The 24,196-nt window shown below is 49.4% G+C and overlaps 1 protein-coding gene across 3 annotated transcripts in view; it reads left to right on the forward strand.

Annotated features, from left to right (window-relative positions):
• The window catches only part of NKAIN1 (sodium/potassium transporting ATPase interacting 1), a 49,844-nt gene extending 26,542 nt beyond the window's left edge, over positions 1-23,302 (forward strand). The window contains exons 2-7 of one of the 3 annotated variants that reach the window (XM_066269833.1): positions 15,412-15,549; positions 17,742-17,822; positions 19,125-19,322; positions 20,098-20,158; positions 20,775-20,856; positions 21,004-21,092. In XM_066269833.1, the coding sequence (XP_066125930.1) occupies positions 15,412-15,549; positions 17,742-17,822; positions 19,125-19,322; positions 20,098-20,158; positions 20,775-20,856; positions 21,004-21,013 (570 nt within the window). In that variant the 3' untranslated portion in view covers positions 21,014-21,092. Of the gene's footprint in view, positions 1-15,411; positions 15,550-17,741; positions 17,823-19,124; positions 19,323-20,097; positions 20,159-20,774; positions 20,857-21,003 lie in introns of all 3 variants that reach the window. The other 2 variants (XM_066269831.1, XM_066269834.1) reach the window with 2 other exon arrangements.
• Positions 23,303-24,196: the final 894 nt, after the last annotated feature.

Consider the following 24,196-nt stretch of genomic DNA (forward strand, 5'->3'; position numbering starts at 1 on the left):
AGCTGAGAGGAGTAAATGCAGAGGACATCAGGCAGCCTGTACAGGGCAGGCTCAGTGCCAGTCCCCAACGGAAGTCCTCGCTCTCTGGGCTTGTGCAACACTGACACTGAAGTCCATTGCCTGTGCCCCAGTGAAAGGGGGTGCCGTGAATGCTTGGTGGGTGAATAAGGAGAGAAAGGGCAGAGCCAGGGGTTGGGGGTGGGGTGGGGTGGGGGGAGCCCTAGCTGGTCACAAAGGGGCCTGCACACCAAAGATAACTGTAGTTTGTTCTTTAGAACATGAGTCCTCGGTGGGGGGACTCAGGCCCAGGACCTTCACTGTGGTCACATCATCACAGCTAACATGGCTTTTTACCTATGGCTCTAGGCCAGGCAGTGTTCTGAGCATTTTACACATACGGGGGTGCTCAGGTTATGACAGTCTCAACATACGATGTTTTGAGTTTACGACGCTCACTCCCATAAAAACTAAAAAAAACCTGAGACGTGTTTCAGCTTACACCATTAGCGCCATACTTACGGACTATGTGGGCAGACTAGTTCGATTGCATGTGGCAGAAGAATACGCAGTAACGCAATGTTTGTGTTTTTATGTTCTAGCTTATGATTTTACAGCTGTGTTAGAATAGGTTATGACTTAGGCTAGGGTGTGCTTCCATTCACACCAAAATTTGGGTTATGTTACTGTCATAGGAATGGAACTGTGTCGTAACCCAAGGACCCCCCTATATTCCTTCATTTAGGCCTCACAACAACCCCATGAGATAGGTCCTGTTATCATTAATCCCATTTTATAGGTAGAGAAGTTAAAGCACAGGGAAGTTAAGTGATTTGCTGAAGGTCACACAGCTAATGTGCTAAAGGTTGCATTCAAGCCCAGATAGCCTGGCTCCTTGGCGACACTATTAACCACTATACTGTACAGCTTCTCAGGGAACAAACACCAAGAATCTGACCTTGGTATGAAACAAAAGGCTTAATAATTATCCTAATAACAGTTAAAAAGCACTTTAGAGTGTATAAATTGCTTTCATGGTTGTGATCTTATTTGATCTCTAATTGCTCTGTGAAGAAGACAGAACATTATTATCCCATTTTGCCAGTGAGAAATTAAGATGCCAGAGAAGGACAATGACTTGTCCAATTAATGATAATTTACTGAGCACTTACTATATGCACGCACATGACCTCACTGAATCCTCACACAACCCCAAGTACTATTAGTAGTTGTATTCCCATTTTCTAGATGAGGAAACTGAGACTTCAGGAAATTACTTTCCCAGACCCCAACGTGTTTAAGTGAGAGCTGGGACTCCACCCCCGGTCTGCCAGAGCATGAGCTGATAACTACTAGGCTCAGACGGCAGTCCCACGCTGGGCAAATGTTAACACCCAATTGTTTTTGTCTATTTTCTGCTTTTTCCCACCCTAATTCCATCCTTATAGCCACTCCTGAACCTCTCAATGCCTCCTTAATTAATTCTTGCCTAAGTGTCTGCTCCATTAAGATGCTTTCTGCCAGGAGTTTTTGGCTTAATTATATGGTGTCATTTGTGGTACTTAATGGGGGGATCTGATTAATCACCTTTATATTTCTCCAAACGTCCATTTGTCTGTAGTTGGCATCTCCTGAGAGAGCCTGGCTTTTGCTGGGTTTTCTCCACCTGGATTGTCTTCCCTCCAACCCTGTCTGAAATGCTCCCCAGAGGATGCCCTTTTCCTGGGCCTTCTCTGCCCACTCCAGAGCCTGCTTGAATTCTCAGCCTCTGGGGATGCCCCAAGAATTTGGACATGGGGATATGAGCAGAGGTAGAGTGAGCATTGCCAAGAAGGTGGGAGAATGGGGCCCTGAGCAAGGAAAGCCTCAGCATCTCCCCCTGATGGCCCACTTCCAGTCCGTCCTCCACTCCCCCAAATCCCCCAGGCAGAGAAAATCGTGGCTGAAATGCCCAGCTTCTGTGTCCCTCTGCTCAAACCACCCCTGGCTTCCAGAAGCCAGTGGGATAAAGCTCTGGGTCTGAGCCCCAGCCAGGAGTCTTCCCCAGCCAGCTACCCCTCACATCATTCATTTAGAGACACCTCCAGACCCCCAAGTCGTCCATACTATCCCACATCTGGGCTGACCAACTTGTCCCAGCTTGCCTAGGACTTTTGGATTTTATCCTTTAAAGCAGTGGTTCTCAAAGTGTGTGCCAGGGTGCACTGGTGCACCCTAGGAGATTTCCAAGTGCGCCCTATGGTATTCCAGAGAAATATGTGCCTATTGGGGGCCAAAAAACCAACAGGGTTTTTGGAGTTTAGATTTTTGGAGGACAGAGGTGTGGGGAATTGGCTGTAAGCTGACAGTCTGCCTAACCTCCCACCTCACTTGCCTGATTAGGTTGCAAAAGGCTGTTAAGCTGTGGTGCTGGATTGTTTACACTACCCTCCATGTTCCCCGGAAAGACTGGAGGCAAGTTTCTTCTATCCTTTGTTTGGTGTAAAGTTAAGATGATATGTATGGTGGGGATTTTCTGCACACAATAGAATTAAGAGTAAAAAGAGAGGAATTTTTTAATGTATTGATAAGGAAATGAGAGTTTGCCTTTTAAATATATGCCCAAAGCCTGACCTGTGGTGGCACAGTGGATAAAGCATCAACCTGGAAATGCTGAGGTCGCCGGTTCGAAACCCTGGGCTTGCCTGGTCAAGGCACATATGGAAGTTGATGCTTCCTGCTCCTCCCCTTTCTCTCTCTCTCTCTCTCTGTTTCTCTCTCTCTCTCCTCTCTAAAAATGAATAAATAAAATTAAAAAAAAATAAAATAAAAAATAAATATATGCCCAAACATTGAAGAAATCGCTAGGACACATCAGGCTCATTTTTCTCATAAACATAGGAATAAAAAAACTTAATACATTCGGCTGGGACCTGCCGAATTTACTAAATCTTACTAAGAATGTACCTATATATAAAAAGATAACTTTTTTGTCATTTTTAAAATTTTCTTAACCCTCTTTTCTACGAATTCTAAAAAGCATAACTCAAAAAATGTAACATAAAAATGTTTTTTAATGTCAGAATAAATTTAATTTTGTCATATTTATTTCATTTAATTACCATAAAAGCACACTTGGACTTTATATTTTTTATTTAATATTTGACTTAATTATTATAACATATTTCTCAGAAACTTGTTTATAGTGCGCCTACAATTATTTGTAGGATTTTAAATTTGCCCTAACTTCAGAAAGTTTGAGAACCACTGCTTTAAAGTGATGCACCCCAAAAGACTCCCCAGTCCCAGGCAAACCAGGACAGTTGGTCACCTTGCTCACACCTCAGGGTTTTGTCCATGCTCATTTGTTCCCCGTTAATTTCTTCTTTATTTTGTTTCCATGTAAAGAGTATTACTCCTCAATGTAAAACCTTACAAAAATATCTCTAGTTGACTCTCAAAGACACCCCCCAATCTTATTCTCCAGAGTAAACCATTTGATAATTCCCTCTTTTTCCTTCTTTGCACAAAAATAGGACTGTGCTGCTCAGGAGGCTCTGCAGCCCGCCCCTCACTCGCCCAGCTTGGCCCTCTTTTCGCACCCCGTTGTAACGGCTGCGTTGTGTTCCACCGTTTGGAGGCGCCGTCATCGATTGCGGGTCCTGCTGAAGGACAGTCAGAATGTTTCCAGTGTTTCATTCTTATAATTGGGCCAAGGCCAAATCTAAACATCACCTCCTCTGTAAACCCTTCCTTGATCTTCCATGTGGTCTCAGGTTTTTTTCTCATTACTGTAATAATATATATATAGTTAACATTATGGAGCGCTTATTGTGTCAGGCATGTGACATATATTATCTCATTTAATTTTTACACCAGCTCTGGGAATTGTGGAAACCGTTATCCACATTGTACAGATGGGAAGGCTGAGGCTCACCTGGCTGATAAACCCAAGCAGTCTGACTCCAGAGCGCCCCCATTGCCCTAAATGCCCTCATGGTCCCAAGGATGCACTAGAGTGGGTGTGGGTCAGATGCCCACCCCCTGGCTCTACAAAGAAGAGGGATGAAAGGCCAAAGCAGGAGGCCTCCAGTTTCCAATTCATTTCCTGCCAGAATCCAAAAGTTAGTGGGGGGAGGGCCTGATAGGAGGAGGTGCACATAGTAACCCAGCCCTGAGGTGCAGGCTCTACCATGCTCCTGGCTTTTCTGGGCCAGTGAGAGGGGTCTGCCTACAGGCAGAACACAAAGAGCTCCACGAATGGAGACTGGGAGCTGGTAAGGGCAGGGCAGGGCTGTGCTTGGGAGTGGTGGAGAAGAATCCTCCATTCTCTCAACACCTCCGTAAAGCAGGCGTCCTATCCCCATTCTACGGAGGAGAAGACTGAGTCACAGAGGGTCACTGGTGTGAAAGCCCTCCTCGGCACTGCCCACGCTGCCTTCCACTTTGCTGCCTGTGGATTTGGACCAGATGGTGCATGAGGGGATAAGCCCTATGAAATGGAGGGGCCCTTTGATTTTTTTTTTTTTTTTTGGACTGACCTTGATATTATCCTGGTCTGCTAGGCCCAGGGTTTATGCAAATTAATGTCTATATATGCTAATTAGACCGTTGCCAATCCCCTCTTCCTAATGAAACTACCAGTTCAGAGATGCAGTGAGTGGGATAGATCTTCTCTAAAGAGGCCTGAGGAGCCTCCCAGCTCAGAATGGGTCAGCAGTCACTGGAGTGGAGTTGCCATGGAGACTGAGGCCAAGCCCTAGTGGTTGCCTCCTGACAGGACCCAGGCTGGCCAGATCAGCCCTCTGAGACAGTCCTGAGCCTCCTTAACAGCTTCAAGCTGGTCTCGCAGGGCTAATTACCCTGAAGGTGGTGGCCAGCTGCTCCCTGGCTCCCCAGGCCCTACTGAGGTAGAGGGCTGGGCCACAGCAGGAGGGTGAGGACAGACAGATGGCAGTCTAGGGGTTTGGGGGAGTGGGGAGCAAGACTATAATGGGCGAGATTCCCAAACGTCAGGTCTCAGGGAGCCCTGTGGGAGGGAAGAGTGAGGATGTGGCCCCAAACTGACTGTTGGAGCCTCAGCTCTTCTGTGTGTCCCTGGCGAACCCCTTCACTTCTCTGGGCCTTGTCTATCAGTGGGGCAGGATTAAGAGATGTGCTGTGAGTATGAAGTATGAGGGGTAATATACAGTAGGTGCTCAATAAATGATTCTACAATTCCTAGACCTAGTGAGAGAGAGTATTAATCTCCTTAAGGAAGAATTGGTTTTGTTTCCTATGAAGAACGTTGCCTCTTCTGCTTCCCCTGCTGTCTGGACTGGGGCAGTGTCCTAGAATCCGCACAGAGGAGAGAGCAGGCAGGACTGTCATCCTTGAGGACAGGAGCTGGGCTGTCTCCTCACCACTGACTGCTCAGCACTCAGCACACAAAAGGCACTCGAGAACTATTTGTAGAATGGATGAATGAACAGATGTGAAGTACGCAGAACAGTGTCTGGCACTAATTGGAGATTAATAAATGTTAGCTGTTACATCACTGCCCACGGAAGGCTGGGCTGGGTGACTCACGACAGGCCCCAGAGCCAGAATAGGCTCTGCCCCACTTTACTCTCCCTCCCCGCGCCCCTGTCTCTGGAGAGATGGCTGGCGGGTGGGAAAAGCCGTGGGTGTAGAGACAAGGACTCAGATCTTGGTTCTGACACCTTTTGTGTGTGATTTCAGGGGATTCAGGTGACAGCTCTGAGCCCCCCCTATAAAAGGGGAACCTTTGTATTCAGTGGCACTAGGGCTGTGGGGAGAGGGCACCCTTGGCTGGTAGAATCTAGAGGGGGCTGGTGGTGGGTGTGGATTTAGTCAGCTGGGAAGCAGAGCTGCGGTGACTCAGGTGGAACCTGGGAACGGGCCATCGTACCAGGGACTGGCAGAACAGCTTCTGGAGGAAAGGGCCATCAGCTCTCAGCAGAGGTCACAGGACCCCAAGTTCAGTCCCCTGCCAGCAGGCAGGCTGCAGCACCACCAGGCTGACAGTGAAGTAGAATTAAGAGGCCCCATGGTACAGATAGGAACACTGAGGCCCAAGGGGAAAACCCACCCAGCGGCCCACACACATTCATGTTGGAGGAGGGGGCCTCAGATCGTGAGCTCCTAGCATGTCTTTGGAGACATGGACTAAGCAATGAATCAACATTTTAAACCTTTTTTTCAAAAAAATATGTCTTTGTTGTAAAAAAATTTTCAGAAATACAGAAGTGTATATTTAAAAGTAACAGTCTCCCCATCTCCCTATTGCCACTTCTGAGAGAACTCAGAACCGTGTGCTGTGTTTCCCTGGCTCTCGACTTCGCACTTACAGTCATACACATTTTGTGTCTTTCTCATGCTCTTTTTCAGCTTTTTTTTTTTTTTTAACACAAATGGAATCATATTGTTCTGTGGCTTATATATTTATTTATTATTTTTTCCACTTAACGGTTATTGCTTGGCCATTTTTCAGCAGCATCCAGGACTGGGACAAAGTGTGTGTGTGTGTGTGTGTGTGTGTGTGTGTGTGTGTGTGTGTGTGTGTGTTAGGGGAGAGGAAGGAGTCCCCACACATCACCACACATAGTAAATGGGAACCTGGCAGCAAAGCCCCCATCATCAGCTCCCAGAGGACTGTGGGATCTGTCTTGCTGAAGGAGGAAGCACGACTCGTTCATGGCCACATGCCCTGCACAGGGCCTGGCACATAGTAGGTGTTCAAGAAACATTTGTTCGATGAATTTAGTCCCCACAAAGCCCATTCCCTGGGCCTGACAAAGACTACCTGGTTTCCATGACTGTACTCCTTTTAATCTCTTGTTGGGTGTTTATTTCAATGCATGCTCAGATGGCATTGACCCCAGATGGACCCTGGAGATGGCAGAGCTCAGGGAGAGTGCGAAGACCCTGTCCTTAGACAAGTCACTGCCTTTCTGCTGTCAGTTTGCTCACCTCCCTAATGAGGGGGTTGGGCCAGCAGATCTCCAGGGGTCCTTTCAGCTCTGCCATCTGTGGCTTCAATCCCACTCCCTCATTTCACGGATGAGGGGCTGAGTCAAGTTTAATTTTGTCAGCTGCCTCAGAAACCCATTAGAAGAAGGAGGGGCTGGAGTTTGGGGATGCAGAAAAGGCTGTTACCATACACGGAGCACCGACTGTGTACCAGGCACCAGGCTAAAAGCTTTTCGTGCACTGTCTGGATCCTTAGGGCATTTTCCTAGGCTCAGAGAGGGTGAGTAACTTGCCCAAGGTCACACCAGGACTGAGCTAGGGGTGGAACTCAGGCCCACCAGATCCCAAACAGGGAACTCTTCCCAACTCAGCCTCTGTGAACTAAAATCAGTAAAAGAGACAGCATCAGGCTGGATCAAACCATTCTCCAGAAACTTCAGAGGCCTCTGCCTCATCGTTTCTCAGACAGTCTGACTTCTGTGCCTAAGACCCGTGGCAACCTGACTGAAATTTTGGCCAGGAAAGTAGTTGATTCGCAGAATAGGCTGGCAAGGGCTTGGGCACAAGAGACTTCTGCCGGGTTTTTGAGGCCCCAACCCCAACTCCCTCCCTGCCCTTTCCCCCAGCCAGCTTTTTGGAGCTTCAGTGGGCCCATGTCCATTATTCATTCCTTGCCCCCTACTCTCCAGCCCCCACCTGGTGTTGGGCTCCTGGGGCTGGCGGTCTAGACAGACAAGGGCATCCTACTGAGAACAGAGGCAGCCCTGACTCAAGGCTGCAGGTTCCCATGGCAACTGCATCCCCCTCAGCTGGTAGCTACCCGATAAATAAATAATCCGGGTGGGGGTGGGGAGCTAAGGGCAGGGGGAGGGGCAGCAGGGGAGCCTCCTGGAGGCTTCACTCTGGAAAGAGAGGGGTGGGTTAGCCTTGAAGTTGGGGGGAGGCTGGCATTGCAATGGCCAGGTGAAAGAAGGCAGTGGAGGGAGAAACGTGGCCAGATGTGTAAGAGATTCCGCAGATCAAAGAACCAGGACTGGATGACAGGTGGGGCATGGAGGTGAGGGAGCAGGAGAGAGACCAGGACTTAAAGTTGAGCTTTCTAGTTCATGCAGCCTGGACACATCATGGGGCCCAGAAACACTGGAAACAGTCCAGGTTTGGGCGTGTTAAGTTCACGATGAGCCATGCAATGGGTAGTTGGTTCTAAAGGGGCTGGAGTCTGAAACATGAACAAGTAGTCACTGAAGCTTGGGTAGACGTGAATTTGCCAGGACAAATGGAGCATGAAGAAGGGCTGGATATAGCCCTGAGGTTCTTTGGTATTTACGGGCTGAGTGCACGGGAGGATGGGCCGCACTGGAATCAGGGGTGGCCAGGAGGGTGGAAATGAGTTTAACTTAGCACCTACAGTGTGCCAACATGGCCGTGCCACCAGACGTACAGCAGGGGACATCTCAGACAGAAGTCCCTGCTCTCGTGGAGTTTGCCTTCTAATGCAGGAGATGGACAGTAAATAGGGAGTGGGTAGGAGGGTAGTCGATGATAAGTGCCATAGAAATAATAAAACAGGTGGGGAAGGAGGGAGTTCTGCGTGGAGTATAATTTTCAATAATACTGATTCTTTTCACAGCCGTATGAAGAAGGTTTTTTGTGTTTTTTTTTTCAGGGACAGAGAGAGAGTCAGAGAGAGGGATAGATAGGGACAGACAGACAGGAACAGAGAGAAATGAGAAGCCTCAATCATCAGTTTTTTGTTGCGACACCTTAGTTGTTCACTGATTGCTTTCTCATATGTGCCTTGACCACAGGCCTTCAGCAGGCCGAGTAACCCCTTGCTCGAGCCAGCGACCTTGGGTCCAAGCTGGTGAGCTTTTTGCTCAAGCCAGATGAGCCCGCGCTCAAGCTGGCAACCTCGGGGTCTCGAACCTGGGTCCTCCGCATCCCAGTCCGATGCTCTATCCATTGCGCCACTGCCTGGTCAGGCGAGGAAGGTATTATAAATCATTTCCATTTTGTTGGTGAGTAAACTGAGGCACAGGGAGGTCAAGTGACTTGCCTTAACAGTTGTATAAACACCAGTGATACCAAGATTCTAACCCAGGCTCTACTCCTAACCACTGGACCAGATTGTAGGAGGACGTGGGCAGAGGAGCAGGTGGCAGGACGGCCATGGAGACCTTTGAACGAGAGTGCTGAGATAGAAAAGGCATTAGCAATAAGGGGTGACGTACCATGTTTTTCTTTTTAATGGGAAAGGCTTCAGCATGTTTAGGAGCCAGTGGAAAGGATCCTGGGCAGGGAGAGATTGAGTTTACAGGAGAGAAGTGACCATGGATGTTTTGAGCACCTGAGTAGACACATGATGGAGTTCGGAGTGCAGGAGGAGGAATTGGCCTTGGGTAGGAGGAGGGTCAGTGCCTCTAATATAGCAGGTTGGGGAGTAGGAGACAGGTCCTCCCAAGAGAGTTGAGGACAGTGAGAAGATCTGAAACAGTCCCTGGGGAGAGTGAGTTCCCCGGAGAAGCCCAGTCGGGTGTGGGACAGCATCCGGGCACCTTGTGAGGCCAACAATTACAGGTCTACAGTGGACCCATCCTACCTTCCTGGAGTGACCTCCTCCAGTGGTGCTTGGCTGCTTTGCAAGCAGAAAAAACTATTCCCTGGATGTAGCTAGGTGTGGGCTTTTCCTGACACGTGTGATGAAAAGGCAGAGGAGTGTGAGTCTGGGTTGCAGGCAAAGCTGATGTTAAAGTGAGGGATCATGGGAGCCCCGCAGGCCAAGTTGGGATGTGAACTGGGGAATGGGGTAGAGTAGAAGGGGGGGCTGGGACCTGATGCACCAGACGGGGCTCACCACTGTGAGGGGTGTTGGGAAGGCAGCTGGGGGGTCTGAGTGGGGCTGTTGAGTTGGTGACTTTGGAGGCAGGGCAGTTACAGTTGATAACACAATCCAAAGGGTGATGGTGGATGAGGAGGAATGGAGGGAAAGGTCAGGGGAGAGGAGTTCACAAGACTTAGAGGTTGGGAGTCTGGATGATGTGGCCCCAGATGTCAAAGTCAGCCAGAATGATTTGTGGATGTGACTCACTTTTAAAGAAGGGGCAAGACCCGGAGGCCAGTGAATGAGGAGGCGAGCAATGGAAGAGGCTGCCATAGCCACAGGGCTACACAGTTCTACGAGCAGCTTGGGGACCCCAGAGGATGTCAACCTCACCTTCGGGCCTGAGGAACATGGAGTAAGATAAGAGAAACAGAGTCATTTAAGAAGAGTGCAGATAAGGTAGCGCTCTTGGGTACAACATGTAAGGGGTTAGGCGGGGGACCCTTCAAGGAAGGACCTGAGGCTATATGGACACTCGTGGAAAGGGGACAGGGTGGCTGGATGAGAGGAAGCAGCACAAAACCTTGTGGAGATTAAGGGTAGAGAGAACTGTTGGGCAGGTGTGTGGGGCTACTCTGTGGGTCAGATCCAGAAAGGCTTGTTCTCATCTGTCACTCTGGGACTATGTCCTGGGGACCTATCCTGCTTGTCTGGGATACTGCTTGTCTGGGATACTGCTTGTCTGGGGATTTTTTAGACTCAGAGACCACAGGGATTACCCCAGACTCTCATTTTTTTTTTCTGAAGTTGGAAATGGGGAGGCAGTCAGACAGACTCCCGCATGTGCCCAACTGGGATCCACCTGGCATGCCTACCAGGGGGCGATGCTCTGCCCATCTGGGGCGTTGCTCTGCCACAATCAGAGCCATTCTAGCGCCTGAGGCAGGGGCCACAGAGCCATTCTCAGCGCCCAGGCCAACCTCGCTCCAATGGAGCCTTGGCTGCGGGAGGGGAAGAGAGAGACAGAGAGGAAGGAGAGGGGAAGGGGTGGAGAAGCAGATGGGCGCTTCTCCTGTGTGCCCTGGCCAGGAATTGAACCCAGGACTCCCACACGCCAGGCCGACGCTCTACCACTGAGCCAACCAGCCAGGGCCAGATTTATATTTTTAATAAAGGCACTCGACAGGGGTGGTGGCCAGCCTCCTTCTGCCAGAAGCCCAGGGAGGAGGCTGTATCTGTTGCCCACAGAAGTTTCTGCACCAGCCCACTCAGGAGAGAGACTCAAGAAGTTAGCTTGACTTGACTTGCAGGCTGACTAGATAAAAATACCCCCAAAGTCGGTTTTGTCTCTCAATACACATGCACTTGAACTATTTGCGTAGGAGCTGGTTTCTGTTGTCTCCACACTGTTCCTCTCATCGAAGTAAAAAAGGCTCACCAATGCCGGTTACAGTTTACAATCATCACAGCCCTCAGATATTGTTTCTAAGTTGGTGTGACCAGATGAGAAAGATAGTCCTCATATTTTGTTCGTATCTGTATTTGTTAATTAACCGCACACTACTGCAGCACAAGCAGGAGTTTTGGAATATTTGAATATTTATAAGACAATGAATCTCAATTTTAAATATATATATTAAATATATTATATTAAATAGATATATTAAATAGATATATTAAGTATATATATATTTATATATTTGAATCTACCTTATTTCCCCATGTATAAGATGCACCCATTTTCTGATAAATTTAGGGTTTAAAAACTGAATACATCTTATACAGTGATTGCATTTCCTGCTTTTTCACACTTGTCCTTTTTTCAAATTTTGGGCCCCAAAATTAAGAGGCATCTTATACATGGGGTAGTACGGTATCTCTGCACTTACCACTGGAGGAAGAGATGGCATTATTTGAGCCTGGGTTATAATGCTGACTATGCTGGTTTGTAACTGTTCGATTTTCCATCCATCTCTTCTGCGAGGCTCTGAGTTCCCAAAGGGCAGAGACCACAACTTAGTCACATCTGCATCCCAATGCTAGCACAGGGCCTGACACAGACTAAAAGTTCTGTGATTAAATAACATGGATCCTGGATGGATGAGGGCGTGTCAGATGTCGGAAGGATGGATAAATGGATGTGCATGGGGTGTAGAAAAATGAGAGAGCGGGTGCTGTGTGTGGAGATGGAGGGATGGCTGAGAGTGACAAGAACAGCTGTTGCTCCATATTCAGTGGAAAGAGAGATTGTGACAGTCAAGTCTTACTAGAAAAGGAGTGAATTAGGCTGTTATTTTAAAGACCAAGGAAGATTTGGATATAGGAAAAAGGAAATAAATGAAGGTATGTTATTTCAACCACTTGCGGGCAGGAGTTGACCTGGAACAAAAGATTGAGCCTGACCCTAGCAAACCTTCAATACCAAACTAAGAAGCTTCAAACTATTAAGTCTTCTACTAATTAACCACTATTTATTAAGTTTAATTGTCTGTTAGCTTATGTGATGTTTCCATATCCTCACAACAACTTCTCAGGGGAGGATTATCTTTTCTATTTGTAGTTGAAGAAATAATCTGAGAGGGTAAGTAATTTGCCCTAAGTCACACAGCAGAGCTGCTATTTGAACATGAGCTTTAGTGACACCAAAGCTTCTTCTTCTTTTTTTCTTGGTGGGGGGACTATTTCTTGCTGCTCACTCTATCAGTGAGGTCCCTGAGAACACAGAAGAGAGTTGAGCAGGGCCGGGGTGGGGGTGGGGGTTATGTCATGTTATCTAGGTAGGCACGTCCAGGCAGGGTGTCTCCCAGCTACACTATGAGCCTGGGCAACTCTTTGACAGCCCTCTCTCCTCTGATGTCAACCTCCTTGCCAGGACCAGGTGCCAGCTGAGTTGAGAGTATCAAGCTGGACCCCAAACCACCAGGGATCCCTAAAGCCTAGCAGAGTCAGGGTGGAAAGGAGAAAAGAAGTGATGCAGGGGCTTTTGGCGGTGGGGGGAGCAGCCTGGGGAGTTTCTCCGCCAAGATCAGCAGGCCATTGGAGTCAAACCCAGAAGGGCCCTTAGGGTAAATATAGTCCAGTGGCCTGTATGTATAGAAGAGAAGCAGGAGACCCAGCAAGAAGGTGGCCTACCCAAGGTCACCTGTAGTCAGTGTCAGAATCTCAATCAGAGCCATGCCTTTTAACTCCCAGGCCACTGCCAACTAGTAAAGGTTGTGTGTTGGTGCCAAGATGAGACAGGTGGCAGAGAAAGGTAGAATGGTTGCCTGGCTCTGCCACCAACCTGCTGTGTGACCTTGGGCAAGTCACTTCCCCCGTGGTCTCTTTCTCCAAACTGAGGTAATGATCTCAGCCCTGTCTTTCTGCCAAGGAGTAGCAAGTGAGAGATGAACTTGGAATGCACTTTACAATCTGCAGAGCCCTCAGAGGGGCGTCACCAATCAGAGGCAGGCTGGCGCCAGGTGGGTGGGTGCCAGGGTTGAGCCCGCAGCTTCCTGGGTCTCTGCCCAGCCTTGCCATCTGTGTGGTAGCATCAGCTCTACCTCTTCCTGCCTCCCTGCCAGGAAAAAAGCTTCTGGGATCTCTCCACTTTATCAGAATCTTCCCTCTCTCCAGCCAGACCCTCTTTTCTCCCCTTCTACTCTAGTCAGGACTCTTGGTTGCAAGTGACAGAAATCCCAAGTATAGGGAGGGACAGTTAGTTTTAAGTCTTGCTGGATCCTCAGACCTAAACCAATGTCACCAGGAACACTCTCCCTGCTTGTTCATCTTCCTTCCTCACTCTCTCTCTCTCTCTGTCCCTTTAGCTCTGGTGACTCAGGAGTAGGGCACACAGTGAGCGTGAGTCCCTGAACAGATGACTGTTTGGGGTTATTTGGTTAGGCCTAGGTCACAAGCCCACTATGGAAGTTAGAAGTGGGCCCAGCCCCACTCAACCCACATGGACTGAGTGTCTGGGAGGCAGCTTCCAAAACAAAGAGATGGGTTCTGTCACCAAAAGAAGGGGTGTTGGTCAATCAATATTTTTATTTATTTTATTTTATTTTTTTACAGAGACAGAGAGAGAGAGTGAGGGATAGACAGGGACAGACAGACAGGAACAGAGAGATGAGAAGCATCAATCATTAGTTTCTTGTTGCGCATTGCAACACCTTAGTTGTTCACTGATTGCTTTCTCAAATGTGCCTTGACCATAGGCCTTCAGCAGACCGAGTAACCCCTTGCTTGAGCCAGCGACTTTGGGTCCAAGCTGGTAAATTTTTGCTCAAACCAGATGAGTCCACGCTCAAGCTGGCGACCTCGGGGTCTCGAACCTGGATCTTCCGATTCCCAGTCTGACGCTCTATCCACTGCGCCACCGCCTGGTCAGGCTGGTCAATCAATATTGATAAGCACCATCCTGACCTGTGGTGGTGCAGTGGATAAAGCATTGACCTGGGAACACAGGTTGCCAGTTCAAAACCCCAGGCTTGCCTGGTCAAGGCACATATGGGAGTTGATGCTTCCTGCTCCTCCTCGCATCTCTTTCCCTTCTCTGTCTGTCTCTCTCTCCTCTAAAGTGAATAAATAAAAATATTTTATATCTATATTGATAAGCACCCTTGGCACTTCTGTTCCTAATTGTATGAGCTGAAAAATTGAACGAGGGGCTACTGAAATGGGAGTGGTGGTTGTGTCCTGTATCATAGCTTTTGCTGCAGAACGAATCACTTCAAAATAGAGTAGTTTAAAAGAACCATTTGATTCAGCTCATGATTCTGTGGACCAGCTGAGACTATCTTCTGGTCTGGGCTACATGTCTGGTCAGCTGCTGGGTTGGCTGGCGTCGGAATGAGCAAGTACGCCTCACTCTGATGGTTGCTGGCCATTAGCTGGGGTGCCTCGGTGCCCTCCATCTGGCCTCTCACTCTCCAGCAGGTCAGCTCGGGCTCTCTCACAAGGCCCTCTCTGTGTTGCAAGTGTAGCAAGTGAACAAGCTCTAGTACACAAGCATTTTTCAAGCCTTTGCTTGCTTTGCATTTGCTTAAGTCTCACTGGACAAAGCAAGTCACATGACCAAGCACAGAGTTAGTGTGGGAGGGCACTGTATGGAAATAGCAAGAAGAATTTGACGCTAATTTTGCAATCTACTACAGCTCCCTCAGGGAAAGGGAGTAAAAAAAATCACTTTCTTGTGGCCCATGAATCCTGTAGTCCAGGGCAACCTCCAGGTAGGGCCTTAGAAGAGATGACTCAGACCCAGGGGCTTCCCTGGGGCCCCCAGAGCCAGGGCTCAGCCCTTGGGCCAGGCTGGGGGAGGAGTCTGTATCCTGACCCCACCAACTGAGAGCCCTCAATAAGGAAAGTGCAAGTGGGGAGGGCCTCTTGGCAAAGAGGCAGGTGCTCTGAACCCTGGCTCCCATCTCCCTGCAGCCCACCCCAGAAGTCATAATCAGGGCTCTGTTCTCCACAGACTCGCCCCCACATCCCAGCATCCCTTTGGTAGTGCAGGGCTGGGATGGACCTAAGATTTGTGCACAATGAGGCCATAATGCCTCATCACCATAATAACTGATGTCACCTCTTCCACAAGGTCAAGGAGGAGTCCCCGTCCTTTCCTTTTAGGAGGTGGCTGTGGCTTCAGTCTGTTTTTTTCCCCACAGGTGGCTGCACTGGAGCGGCAGATCTTTGACTTCCTGGGCTACCAGTGGGCTCCTATCTTGGCCAACTTCCTGCACATCATGGCGGTCATCCTGGGCATCTTTGGCACAGTGCAGTACCGTTCCCGGTACCTCATTCTGGTATGGCTCACTTGGCCCCTCCCCAGCCAAGCCCTCCTCCGCACCCCCACCTATCTCCCCCCACTCCTCCAGCCAGAACTGCCCCCCACCTTGGGCACCCATCCCCTGCTCTGTCCTGCCTCCAGCCATGTTGGTATGAATGCCCAAATCCCAATGCTTCTTAGTTCAGCAGAGACAAGGTATTTTCCCTAAAGAATTTCCTAGGGAAAATCCAAACATTAACATATATCATTTAGTGTGGGTACCTATCATGTGTCAGGCACTCTGCTCAAAGCTTCACATGCTTTATTGGATCTTTACGACAACTCTGTGAGGTATATTGTACCATGTTCATTTTCCAGATGAGGAAGTGAGTCTCAGAAAGGTTACGATGCGTCCTAAGGTCACATAGCTAATAAGTGGCAGAGCCAGGCCTAGAGCATCAGATCCAGAGTGGAGGCTCCTGCTGCATCACCACGCTGCCTCAGAAAGCCAGTGGGAGGAAGGGGCCTTGTCTTGTTTAGTTTCTCAGGTTGCTTCAGGAAAGCTTGGCTTTTGTCCCTTGGTGCTCATCAAGAATATGGTTGAGCCAGACTAGTGGTGGCACAATGCATAAAGCATTGATCTGGGATGCTGAGGTTAGTGGCTTGAGTGCAGGCTCATCTGTCTTGAGTACAGGCTCACCAGCTTGAGCGCGGGGTCGCTGGCTTGAGCGTGGGATCATAGACATGACCCCATGGTCTCGGGCTTGAACCCAAGGTTGCTGGCGGGAGCAAGGAAGGGGTCACTGGCTCAGCTTGAGCCCCCAGTCAAGGCACATATGAGAAGCAATCAATGAACAACCAAAGTGATGGAACTATAAGTTGATGCTTCTCATCTCTCTCTACTCCTCTCTCTCTTAAAAAAAAGAAAAAAAGAAAATGAAAAAAATAAATAAAAAGATGATTGAGAGTGGCTTTGAAGCCAATGCATGTGTAGCCATCCCAAGAGTGGACTATGTCCCTGGTTCCTTCCCCCGCTTCCTTTTTCTAAGCCCTGGTCCTTGATTGTCTCTCTCAAATTACTGTTTTCAGTTCACCTTTGTCCCCTGCTCTTCTTCAGTGACCCATTCACATACTCGCCTGAGGGAAAAGGTTTTGGGTAGATGTACTACGGAACTGCTTGACACCTATAATAACAACGACTTGCAGTGTTCTGCTACTACCAGAACCCACTAGCAGTCATTCAAGGGTTTCTCCCCACCTCCCACCAGCTCAGCTCCCAGTAGCCAGGTGAACAAGGCCCTTCTAGTGTTTTCTCTCATCTGAGCAAGATATGAGAACCTTTCCCTCCATTTCTCAGGAAGCCCCAGACACCAGTGTAAACAGCCACGCCGGCCAGGTGGCGGCCACTAGACTTGTAGGCAGAGGGCTTGGATGGGAAGAGCCAGCTCCTCTCCAGCTCTTTGCCATGTCCTGTGGCTGATGTTCTCTGTTGAATGGCTAGGAGTAGCTACCCAAAGACTTGGGTTTGAGTACCAGCCCTACCTCTTCCTAGCTGTGTGATTTCAAAAAAAAAACAACTCCAACAAACACCCTCTCTAGGCCTTAAATTATTTGTCTCTGAAGAGAAGACAGTGCTGGGCCCTGGCCAATTGGCTCAGCAGTGGAGCGTTGGCCTGGCGTGTGGAAGTCTTGGGTTTGATTCCCAGTCAGGGCACACAGGAGAAGTGTCCATCTGCTTCTCCACCCTTCCTCCTCTCCTTCCTCTCTGTCTCTCTCTTCCTCTCCAGCAGCCAAAGCTCCATTGGAGCAAAGTTGGCCCAGGTGCTGAGGATGGCTCCATGGCCTCCGCCTCAGGCACTAGAATGGCTCCAGCGCAAGGGAGCAGCACCCCAGCTGGGCAGAGCATCTCTCCCTGGTGGGAATGCCAGGTGGATCCGGATCGGGTGCATGCGGGAGTCTGTCTTGACTGCCTCTCCACTTCTAACTATGAAAAAATACAAGAGAGAGAGAGAGAGAGAGAGAGAGAAGACAGTGCCTTCCCGGCAGGGCTGTTGTAAAGACTGAATAGGTATAAAAATGATTTGTAAACTATTCTCAGTGCTCCGTGAATGAGGTATTGCCATACCTTCCCCTGCAACGATCTCCTCAGAACATTAGCTCTGTCTTCATGGCCATGACCCAAACCCACTGCTCTAGTTCCCACCCTGACCCCACCTCTGCTTTCCCTAGTATGCAGCCTGGCTGGTGCTTTGGGTTGGCTGGAATGCATTTATCATCTGTTTCTACCTGGAGGTTGGACAGCTGTCGCAGGTAAGCCTCAGGCCTGGCTGAGCCAGAGGGCAGAGCCTGAGCTTTCCCACCCCACCCTAAAGGCTCCCAGGGTGGTGTAGGTCTGGGGCATCATCTCTTGAAGAAATCTCCCTTTAAACACCCAAATAATCTGTTCCCACCTCCCACCCCATTTTTGTATGGCCCCCTCTGCACTTCTCAGAAACAAATGATGATGGAGCAGATAAGGGTGAAGATCAGTCTGTGTGATGGGCTGGGGTCCCAGTTGATAACAGGCTCAGTAGGAACCAACAGTATTTGGTGGCCCAGAAAACTACTCTTAGGCCCTATACATGTTCAGGCCAAAAGAGTTGAAAATCCCATGTATTTTGTACTGTTTAGACCACAAAGATTTGAGTCCAGTGCTGATCAATATTTTTCAGAAGAGAAAGAGATTAGATAGAGTTTGTTTGGGAATCACTGAACAGACCACGTCACATGGAAAAGCATCAAGGAAAACAGGAGTATTTACCTTCAAGAAGACTAAGCCCAGAGGTCACAGCTTCTATTGTTAGATATTAAAAAGGCAACAGATATGAATAAGAACATTTGGCTTTGTAGTGTGACCCTACTTGATTCAAATCCCAGCTCTAATATTTTCTAGCTGTGTGACCTTGGGCAAGTGTCTTACCCTCTCTGAGCTTCAGTTCCTTTCTATTTATCTAGTAAGTTCAAATAAGAGCAATTCCATCTTCCTTTGGTTGCTGAGTGGATAAATGAGATTACACAGCTCAGTGCTTGGCACCTGTCAGCACGCAGTGAGTATTTGTTAGGGGCCTGTATGAGTGAATGGATTGATGGACACATGGATGCCCATGATGTATAAAATTTCTGATCTAGACCAGCCTCTTCTCCATTTCAAATGGGGAGACTGAGGACCAAAGAGGAAAGAGATTTGCCTGGGGTCACACATAGGGAGAGCGTTGGAAAAGCTGAATGGGCCATGAAAGGACCTGTATAGAAGATTTCACCAATGGCTGGAAAATTGTACCTGGTTACTTTTAATGTTCTTTTCAGCCGTAAAATTCTGGGGTTCCGGTGGGTCAGTATCGGCCCCTTCTGTAGCTTATGGAAGAATGTGGTCATCAAGTGTCACCTACTGGCCAAATGTAGAGCTGCAGGCACAGACCCTTTTCTGCCATCCCCCGAACCCTCCACAAATCAAGTCAGAGAAGGAGGCTGCTATACTAGTCCAAATGTGAAATAGGCTTTATATACAGTCTCCTGGGATCTGGGGAAGGTTCCCCCACCCCAGCTCAGTATCCTAGGCCCCTCCAACCCCAGGACCGGGACTTCATCATGACCTTCAACACATCCCTGCACCGCTCCTGGTGGATGGAGAACGGGCCAGGCTGCCTGGTGACACCTGTCCTGAACTCCCGCCTGGCCCTGGAGGACCACCATGTCATCTCTGTCACTGGCTGCCTGCTTGACTATCCCTACATTGAAGCCCTCAGCAGTGCCCTGCAGATCTTCCTGGCTGTGAGTCCTTCTGTCCCCCAACCTCACACACTCCCAAAAGTGAAGTCTGCAAACCCCTTTGTTTAGCTCTAGTTAAGAAGGGCTGAACCTAGGTCTTCCAGCCTGTCTGTGCTTCTGCCTGGCTCTGTTTCTGTATCCTGTACCTCCTCCCTTTACCTCTGCCCTACTCCCCATTCAGGGAGTGAGCAGGTTTATTGCTGTGCAATGTTGGGACAAGCTCCAACCAACTGAGCTACCTGCCCAGAGCCATGAGCACATATAATGAATAGGATGAGGCATCCTACCATGAGTCAGTCCTGGTTTAAATCTCCAATATACCCACTATGTGACCTTGGACACGTCACTTGCCATCTCCAAGCTTGTTTCCTTACTTAAAAAAAAAGAAAAAAGGAATGACAATATCAACCAAAAGGAGTCATAAGAATACAGTAAGAATTACTGTAGTTCCCATTTCTAGAAGGGCCAGTCTTGCCCTAGGCACTTTACATATACAAAGTCACATAATTCTCTTTCCTCTCAACAAGCCAGTGAGGTATTGCCCAGATCCAACTGGGGAAACTGAGGCTCAAAGAGGTAAAAGAATTACTTGTCCAGAGTCGCACTCCCAGAATGGAGACTGGAACAGGCATGTTCGGCTTTAAGGCTCAGTCATTAACTTGCAGTCAGTATGGGTTTGCCTTTATCCTAGCACACCCTGTCCCTCCAGTGCTGTTAGGTAGGGACGTGCAGAGGGTGGAGGAAGAGTTTTCCTTTCCCCGTTTCTTTCCTCCCTCAGCTGTTCGGCTTTGTGTTCGCCTGCTACGTGAGCAAAGTGTTTCTGGAGGAGGAGGACAGCTGTAAGTGTGCGGCACCTCAGGGGAAGCGGGGAAGCCTGGCCGCAGGCCAACCGACGCCTTCAGCACCTTGGACAGGGGCCCGAGCTGTTTCAGTGGGAGGGGGCCCTGGGCCCGCCCCTATTGGGTGAAGAAGAGGCCTCAAGGGTGGGTTTGCATAACCAGCCCATTTTGGGCTGAGGCCCAGACGTCCAGGTGCCCGGTCCACGGCCCCAGCACCCCTCCCCCCCCATACACACACCTATCCACCCCTCCTAGGCCCTTCCCCTTGGAAGGGCTCCACAAGGCTGGCCCCTCTCAAGCACCGCCCACCCTCCCACGTTTTCCTCCCCTTCTGTGGTTCAGTCCTGCCCTCTACCCCCACCCCCATGAGCCTTCTCCCTTGAGGATGCCCATCCCTCCCAAGTTCTCCAACTTCTTAGGGCCTAGGCCCGGTCCTGACCGAGGTCCTCCGCGTTCCCGCTGGCATAGGCTCAAACCTCAGGATCTGGCAGCAAAGCCCCGCCCCTAAGGCCCTGGACGTGGTCTGCCCCTGGATTTTTCCCTTTCAAAACCCAGCCTCCTGTAACTTGCCTGCCACAGGCCCATTCCTAACCACGTGCCACTTCCCCTTCTGCAGTTGACTTCATCGGTGGCTTTGACTCCTACGGATACCAGGCGCCCCAGAAGACATCGCATTTACAACTGCAGCCTCTGTACACGTGGGTTATGGCGCCGAGCAGGGTGGGGTGGGGGACCCGGGTGTTAGTGTGGGGAGAAAAGAGGGGGAGGGGAGGAAAGAGCAGCCGTATCTCTCTGCTCCCCTATTTTCGGGGTCCACTTTTCTAGCCTGCCTTTGTTTCTTGCAGGTCTGGGTAGCTCCTGCCCCGCGCCCACCCCGGTGTCGAGTGCTTTGTGGCGACTGACAGCTGCTGCCGCGAGCTCGGGTCAAGATGACAGGCGCGCCCCCTGGCGACTGACGGGCCTACTGCAGCTTGCGCGCTTGATCTGGGTCTGCATCAGAATTGGACTTGGCCCTTCACAGCCTGGACTTCAGGGGTGGGGCAGGGTGGGATGAGGGAGGGGAATCTCGGGGTTTGTATTTTTTTTATCTTAGCCTTGGCGTGCGCTGGGGCCTGCCTCCCTTCTCCAGCCTCTCCCTTTCAACCTTCAGCCAGCATCCTGTCCACTGTCCAAAGAGTAAAGGCAGGATGGACAGATTCATGCCATCTCACCACACTCATTCACCAGCTCTGGGGAAAGTTACTGTGAAGTAGGAACAGGAGTCCTGGGTTCTAATCGCAGCTCCATCACTGACTCTGTGTGACATCTGGCAAGGCCCTTGCCCTCTCTGGTCCTCAGTTTCCCCACCTCAAACTATTGAAATAATCCCTTAGCAGATGGAGCTCTTTCTAGTTTTCTCATTTGACTCTCAGTTCCCTGGGTTAGGCTATTATAATTCCCATTTTGCAGATAAAGAAACTGAGGCCCAGAGATGTGAAGCAATTTGCTTCAAGACCACACAGTTAGGCTTTTGGTGGAGGCAGGCCTCGAACACAGTGCACTTTCTGTAGTTTCCGCCTCCAAAACCCAGTGTCTGGTCTCTGAATTCCATTTTCAAACACCTTTCCAGCTTGGACACTCTAGAACCCGTGATCTACGCCACATTTACACATCACCGCCCCACTTGCCAATACCTCTCTTAAAGCAATATACCTGTTTTCTTGTTGGGAACCAGACGTATGGAGCCCAGAGCCCTGAACACAGCCTGACCCACAGGGAAGCCTTCCTAGACTCTGCTTCTGCCCACCCTTGGCAAACATTTCAGGTTCTCTCGAGGAAAGAGGATCCACAACTCAGTCACCATACCCCCTTCCAGGTCCCTGAAGCTGCTACACTCATGATCTCCTACCCCCTCAGCAACTCCACCAACCCCTGACAGCCCCATCCATCTTACCAGTTGGAAGACCTGTGGTTTAACAGTGGAAGAGGGCTGGTCAACCTGCCTGGTGACCACTGTTCACAGATCACTAGGGTTTATGGCCACTCCAATATCCAGGAGTTCTGAAGAGGCAGAATGGGAGTATGGGTCGTGGTAGGTGGTCAGGAAGGCCAGTATCCTTTGAGAGCAAATAGAGATGAGAGCTTATTCTCCCTACCTTCTCCCACAGACATCCCAGAATATCTGTGCCCTGGCTGTTGAGTCCAAGGGCAGGAGGATCAGGTCTCAGCTTCCCAGTCTGAAATAGGAGTGGCTCTGGGCAAGGAGGCATCAGGGAACTGGAGGGAATTGCAGATGATTTGTAGGCCTGAGCCCGTCCATGGTGACCACTTTGTTCCATGCTCTTCACCCTCCAGTCTAGTATTCCCTACTGTCTAAGGCCAAAATAACCCGAGCTAAGATCCCAATTCCTCTGAGCACCCCAGCACTGAGGTCCCAGATGGTCAGTCCAGTTAGCTGATGGGTGCAGCTCAAGATGGGGACATTTCCCTTTTAGGCCTGGCTGCTGCCCCTCCACTTGGCCAACACTTGCCTCCAACCCTCCCTTCTCCCACCCCCAGCCAGCTGTCATCTCACCTCTACTCTCCCAACCCCCTTTCTACTCAAGGGGTTTAGCCACTGGTGCTTTGAAGCCTTTTGTTTTTTTATAAGACAGTTTTTGCAAAAGGACCAAGTTCTCACTCGGACCTTGCAAGGCAGGGCATGTTCCCCTGGTTTCTGTGCAGATGGGTTGATTAAAGATGGTGTTTTCTTCTCTATCTTCCCGTCCTCCTGCCCTGTGAGTCAGCAGTGTTCCTGCATGAGGGTGGGCAGGGGTTGAGAGTCAATGTCATTGTCAATATCTAACATTCCTGGGGCACTGGCCTGGTGCCTCTAACTATCTGCATAGCTTTGGGCAGGGTTCTCCCTCTCTCCTGGTACATAAAATACAGAGGTGGGACTGAATCGGTGGGTTCCCAGGGCTTCCCATTCCCTTGTAGAGCTTTCTATTTTATTTTTCTGATTATGTTTTCAATTTATGCTTCCAAAATATTCTTTGCTTCTGGGCTCTCCCCTCTTCCTGACAATTCAGTTCCTGACTTGAACTGGCAGACAGTACTTAGAAAGAGATTCCTGTGCCCCACCTGGGGCACCCCGGATCCTTTCTGGAGATACACCAGAATTGATATTTTTGAATTCTTAAAAGTTTACTTACCTTTGTGAACAGGTAATATGTATATATGGTAGAGAATTCAGAAAGTGGCAGCAGGTTATGTTTTCTTATTTTATATATCTTTCCAAAAATAGTCAATTCTTTTTAAAAATTATATAAATATTTGTTTTTTCCTTCTTTCTATACAAATGGCAACATATTCTACTCACTCTTCAATTCCCTGATTCTTTTCATGTTCTAATTCTTGGAAATGTTCCCCCAATAATGCATGGGTGGCTGTCTCCTGTCCTCTGCAGTGATTTGGTAGCATTGGGAGTTTTGTAGAGGTCCCCATGTGATTCTGATGCAGCTAGGGACTCAGAACCAGGGGTCCTACATAAGAATGCCCCAGGTCCATTGTGCAAACTTCTGTGAACTACTTCTGGTCGTGGAGTCCAGAGGAAAAGATAACACAGACATTGCCTATAAGGAGCTTATATGGTCTATAGGGGAGCCACAGGATGGGCAGGCCGAAGGATGAATGCTGATGGCAAGTGGTCAATAGTGAGGGCAGTGTTATGTGAAAGGCAACCGTCAATAGGAGCCCAGCAGCGAAGTGATCCTGGACAGGGGCAACAGCATGAGCCACGCTGTGGAGGGAGGAGACCAACTGGTTGGAGGAAGCTTCCACGGGAAATGTATCTGGTTCCTATTGCTGTCATAAATTACCACAGCTTTCATGTCTTAATACCAGTTTATTATCGTACATAAGTTCAACATGGGTGTCACTGGGTGAAAATCAAGCTGTCTGGAGGCTGTAGGGCACAATCCATTCCCCGCCTCTTCTAGCTTCTAGAGCAGGGGTCAGGAACCTATGGCTCGCGAGCCAGATGTGGATCTTTTGATGGCTGCATCTGGCTCACAGACA

The sequence above is a fragment of the Saccopteryx bilineata genome, chromosome 3 (assembly GCF_036850765.1).
Source record: "Saccopteryx bilineata isolate mSacBil1 chromosome 3, mSacBil1_pri_phased_curated, whole genome shotgun sequence".
In the NCBI taxonomy this organism is placed as follows: Eukaryota; Metazoa; Chordata; class Mammalia; order Chiroptera; family Emballonuridae; genus Saccopteryx; species Saccopteryx bilineata.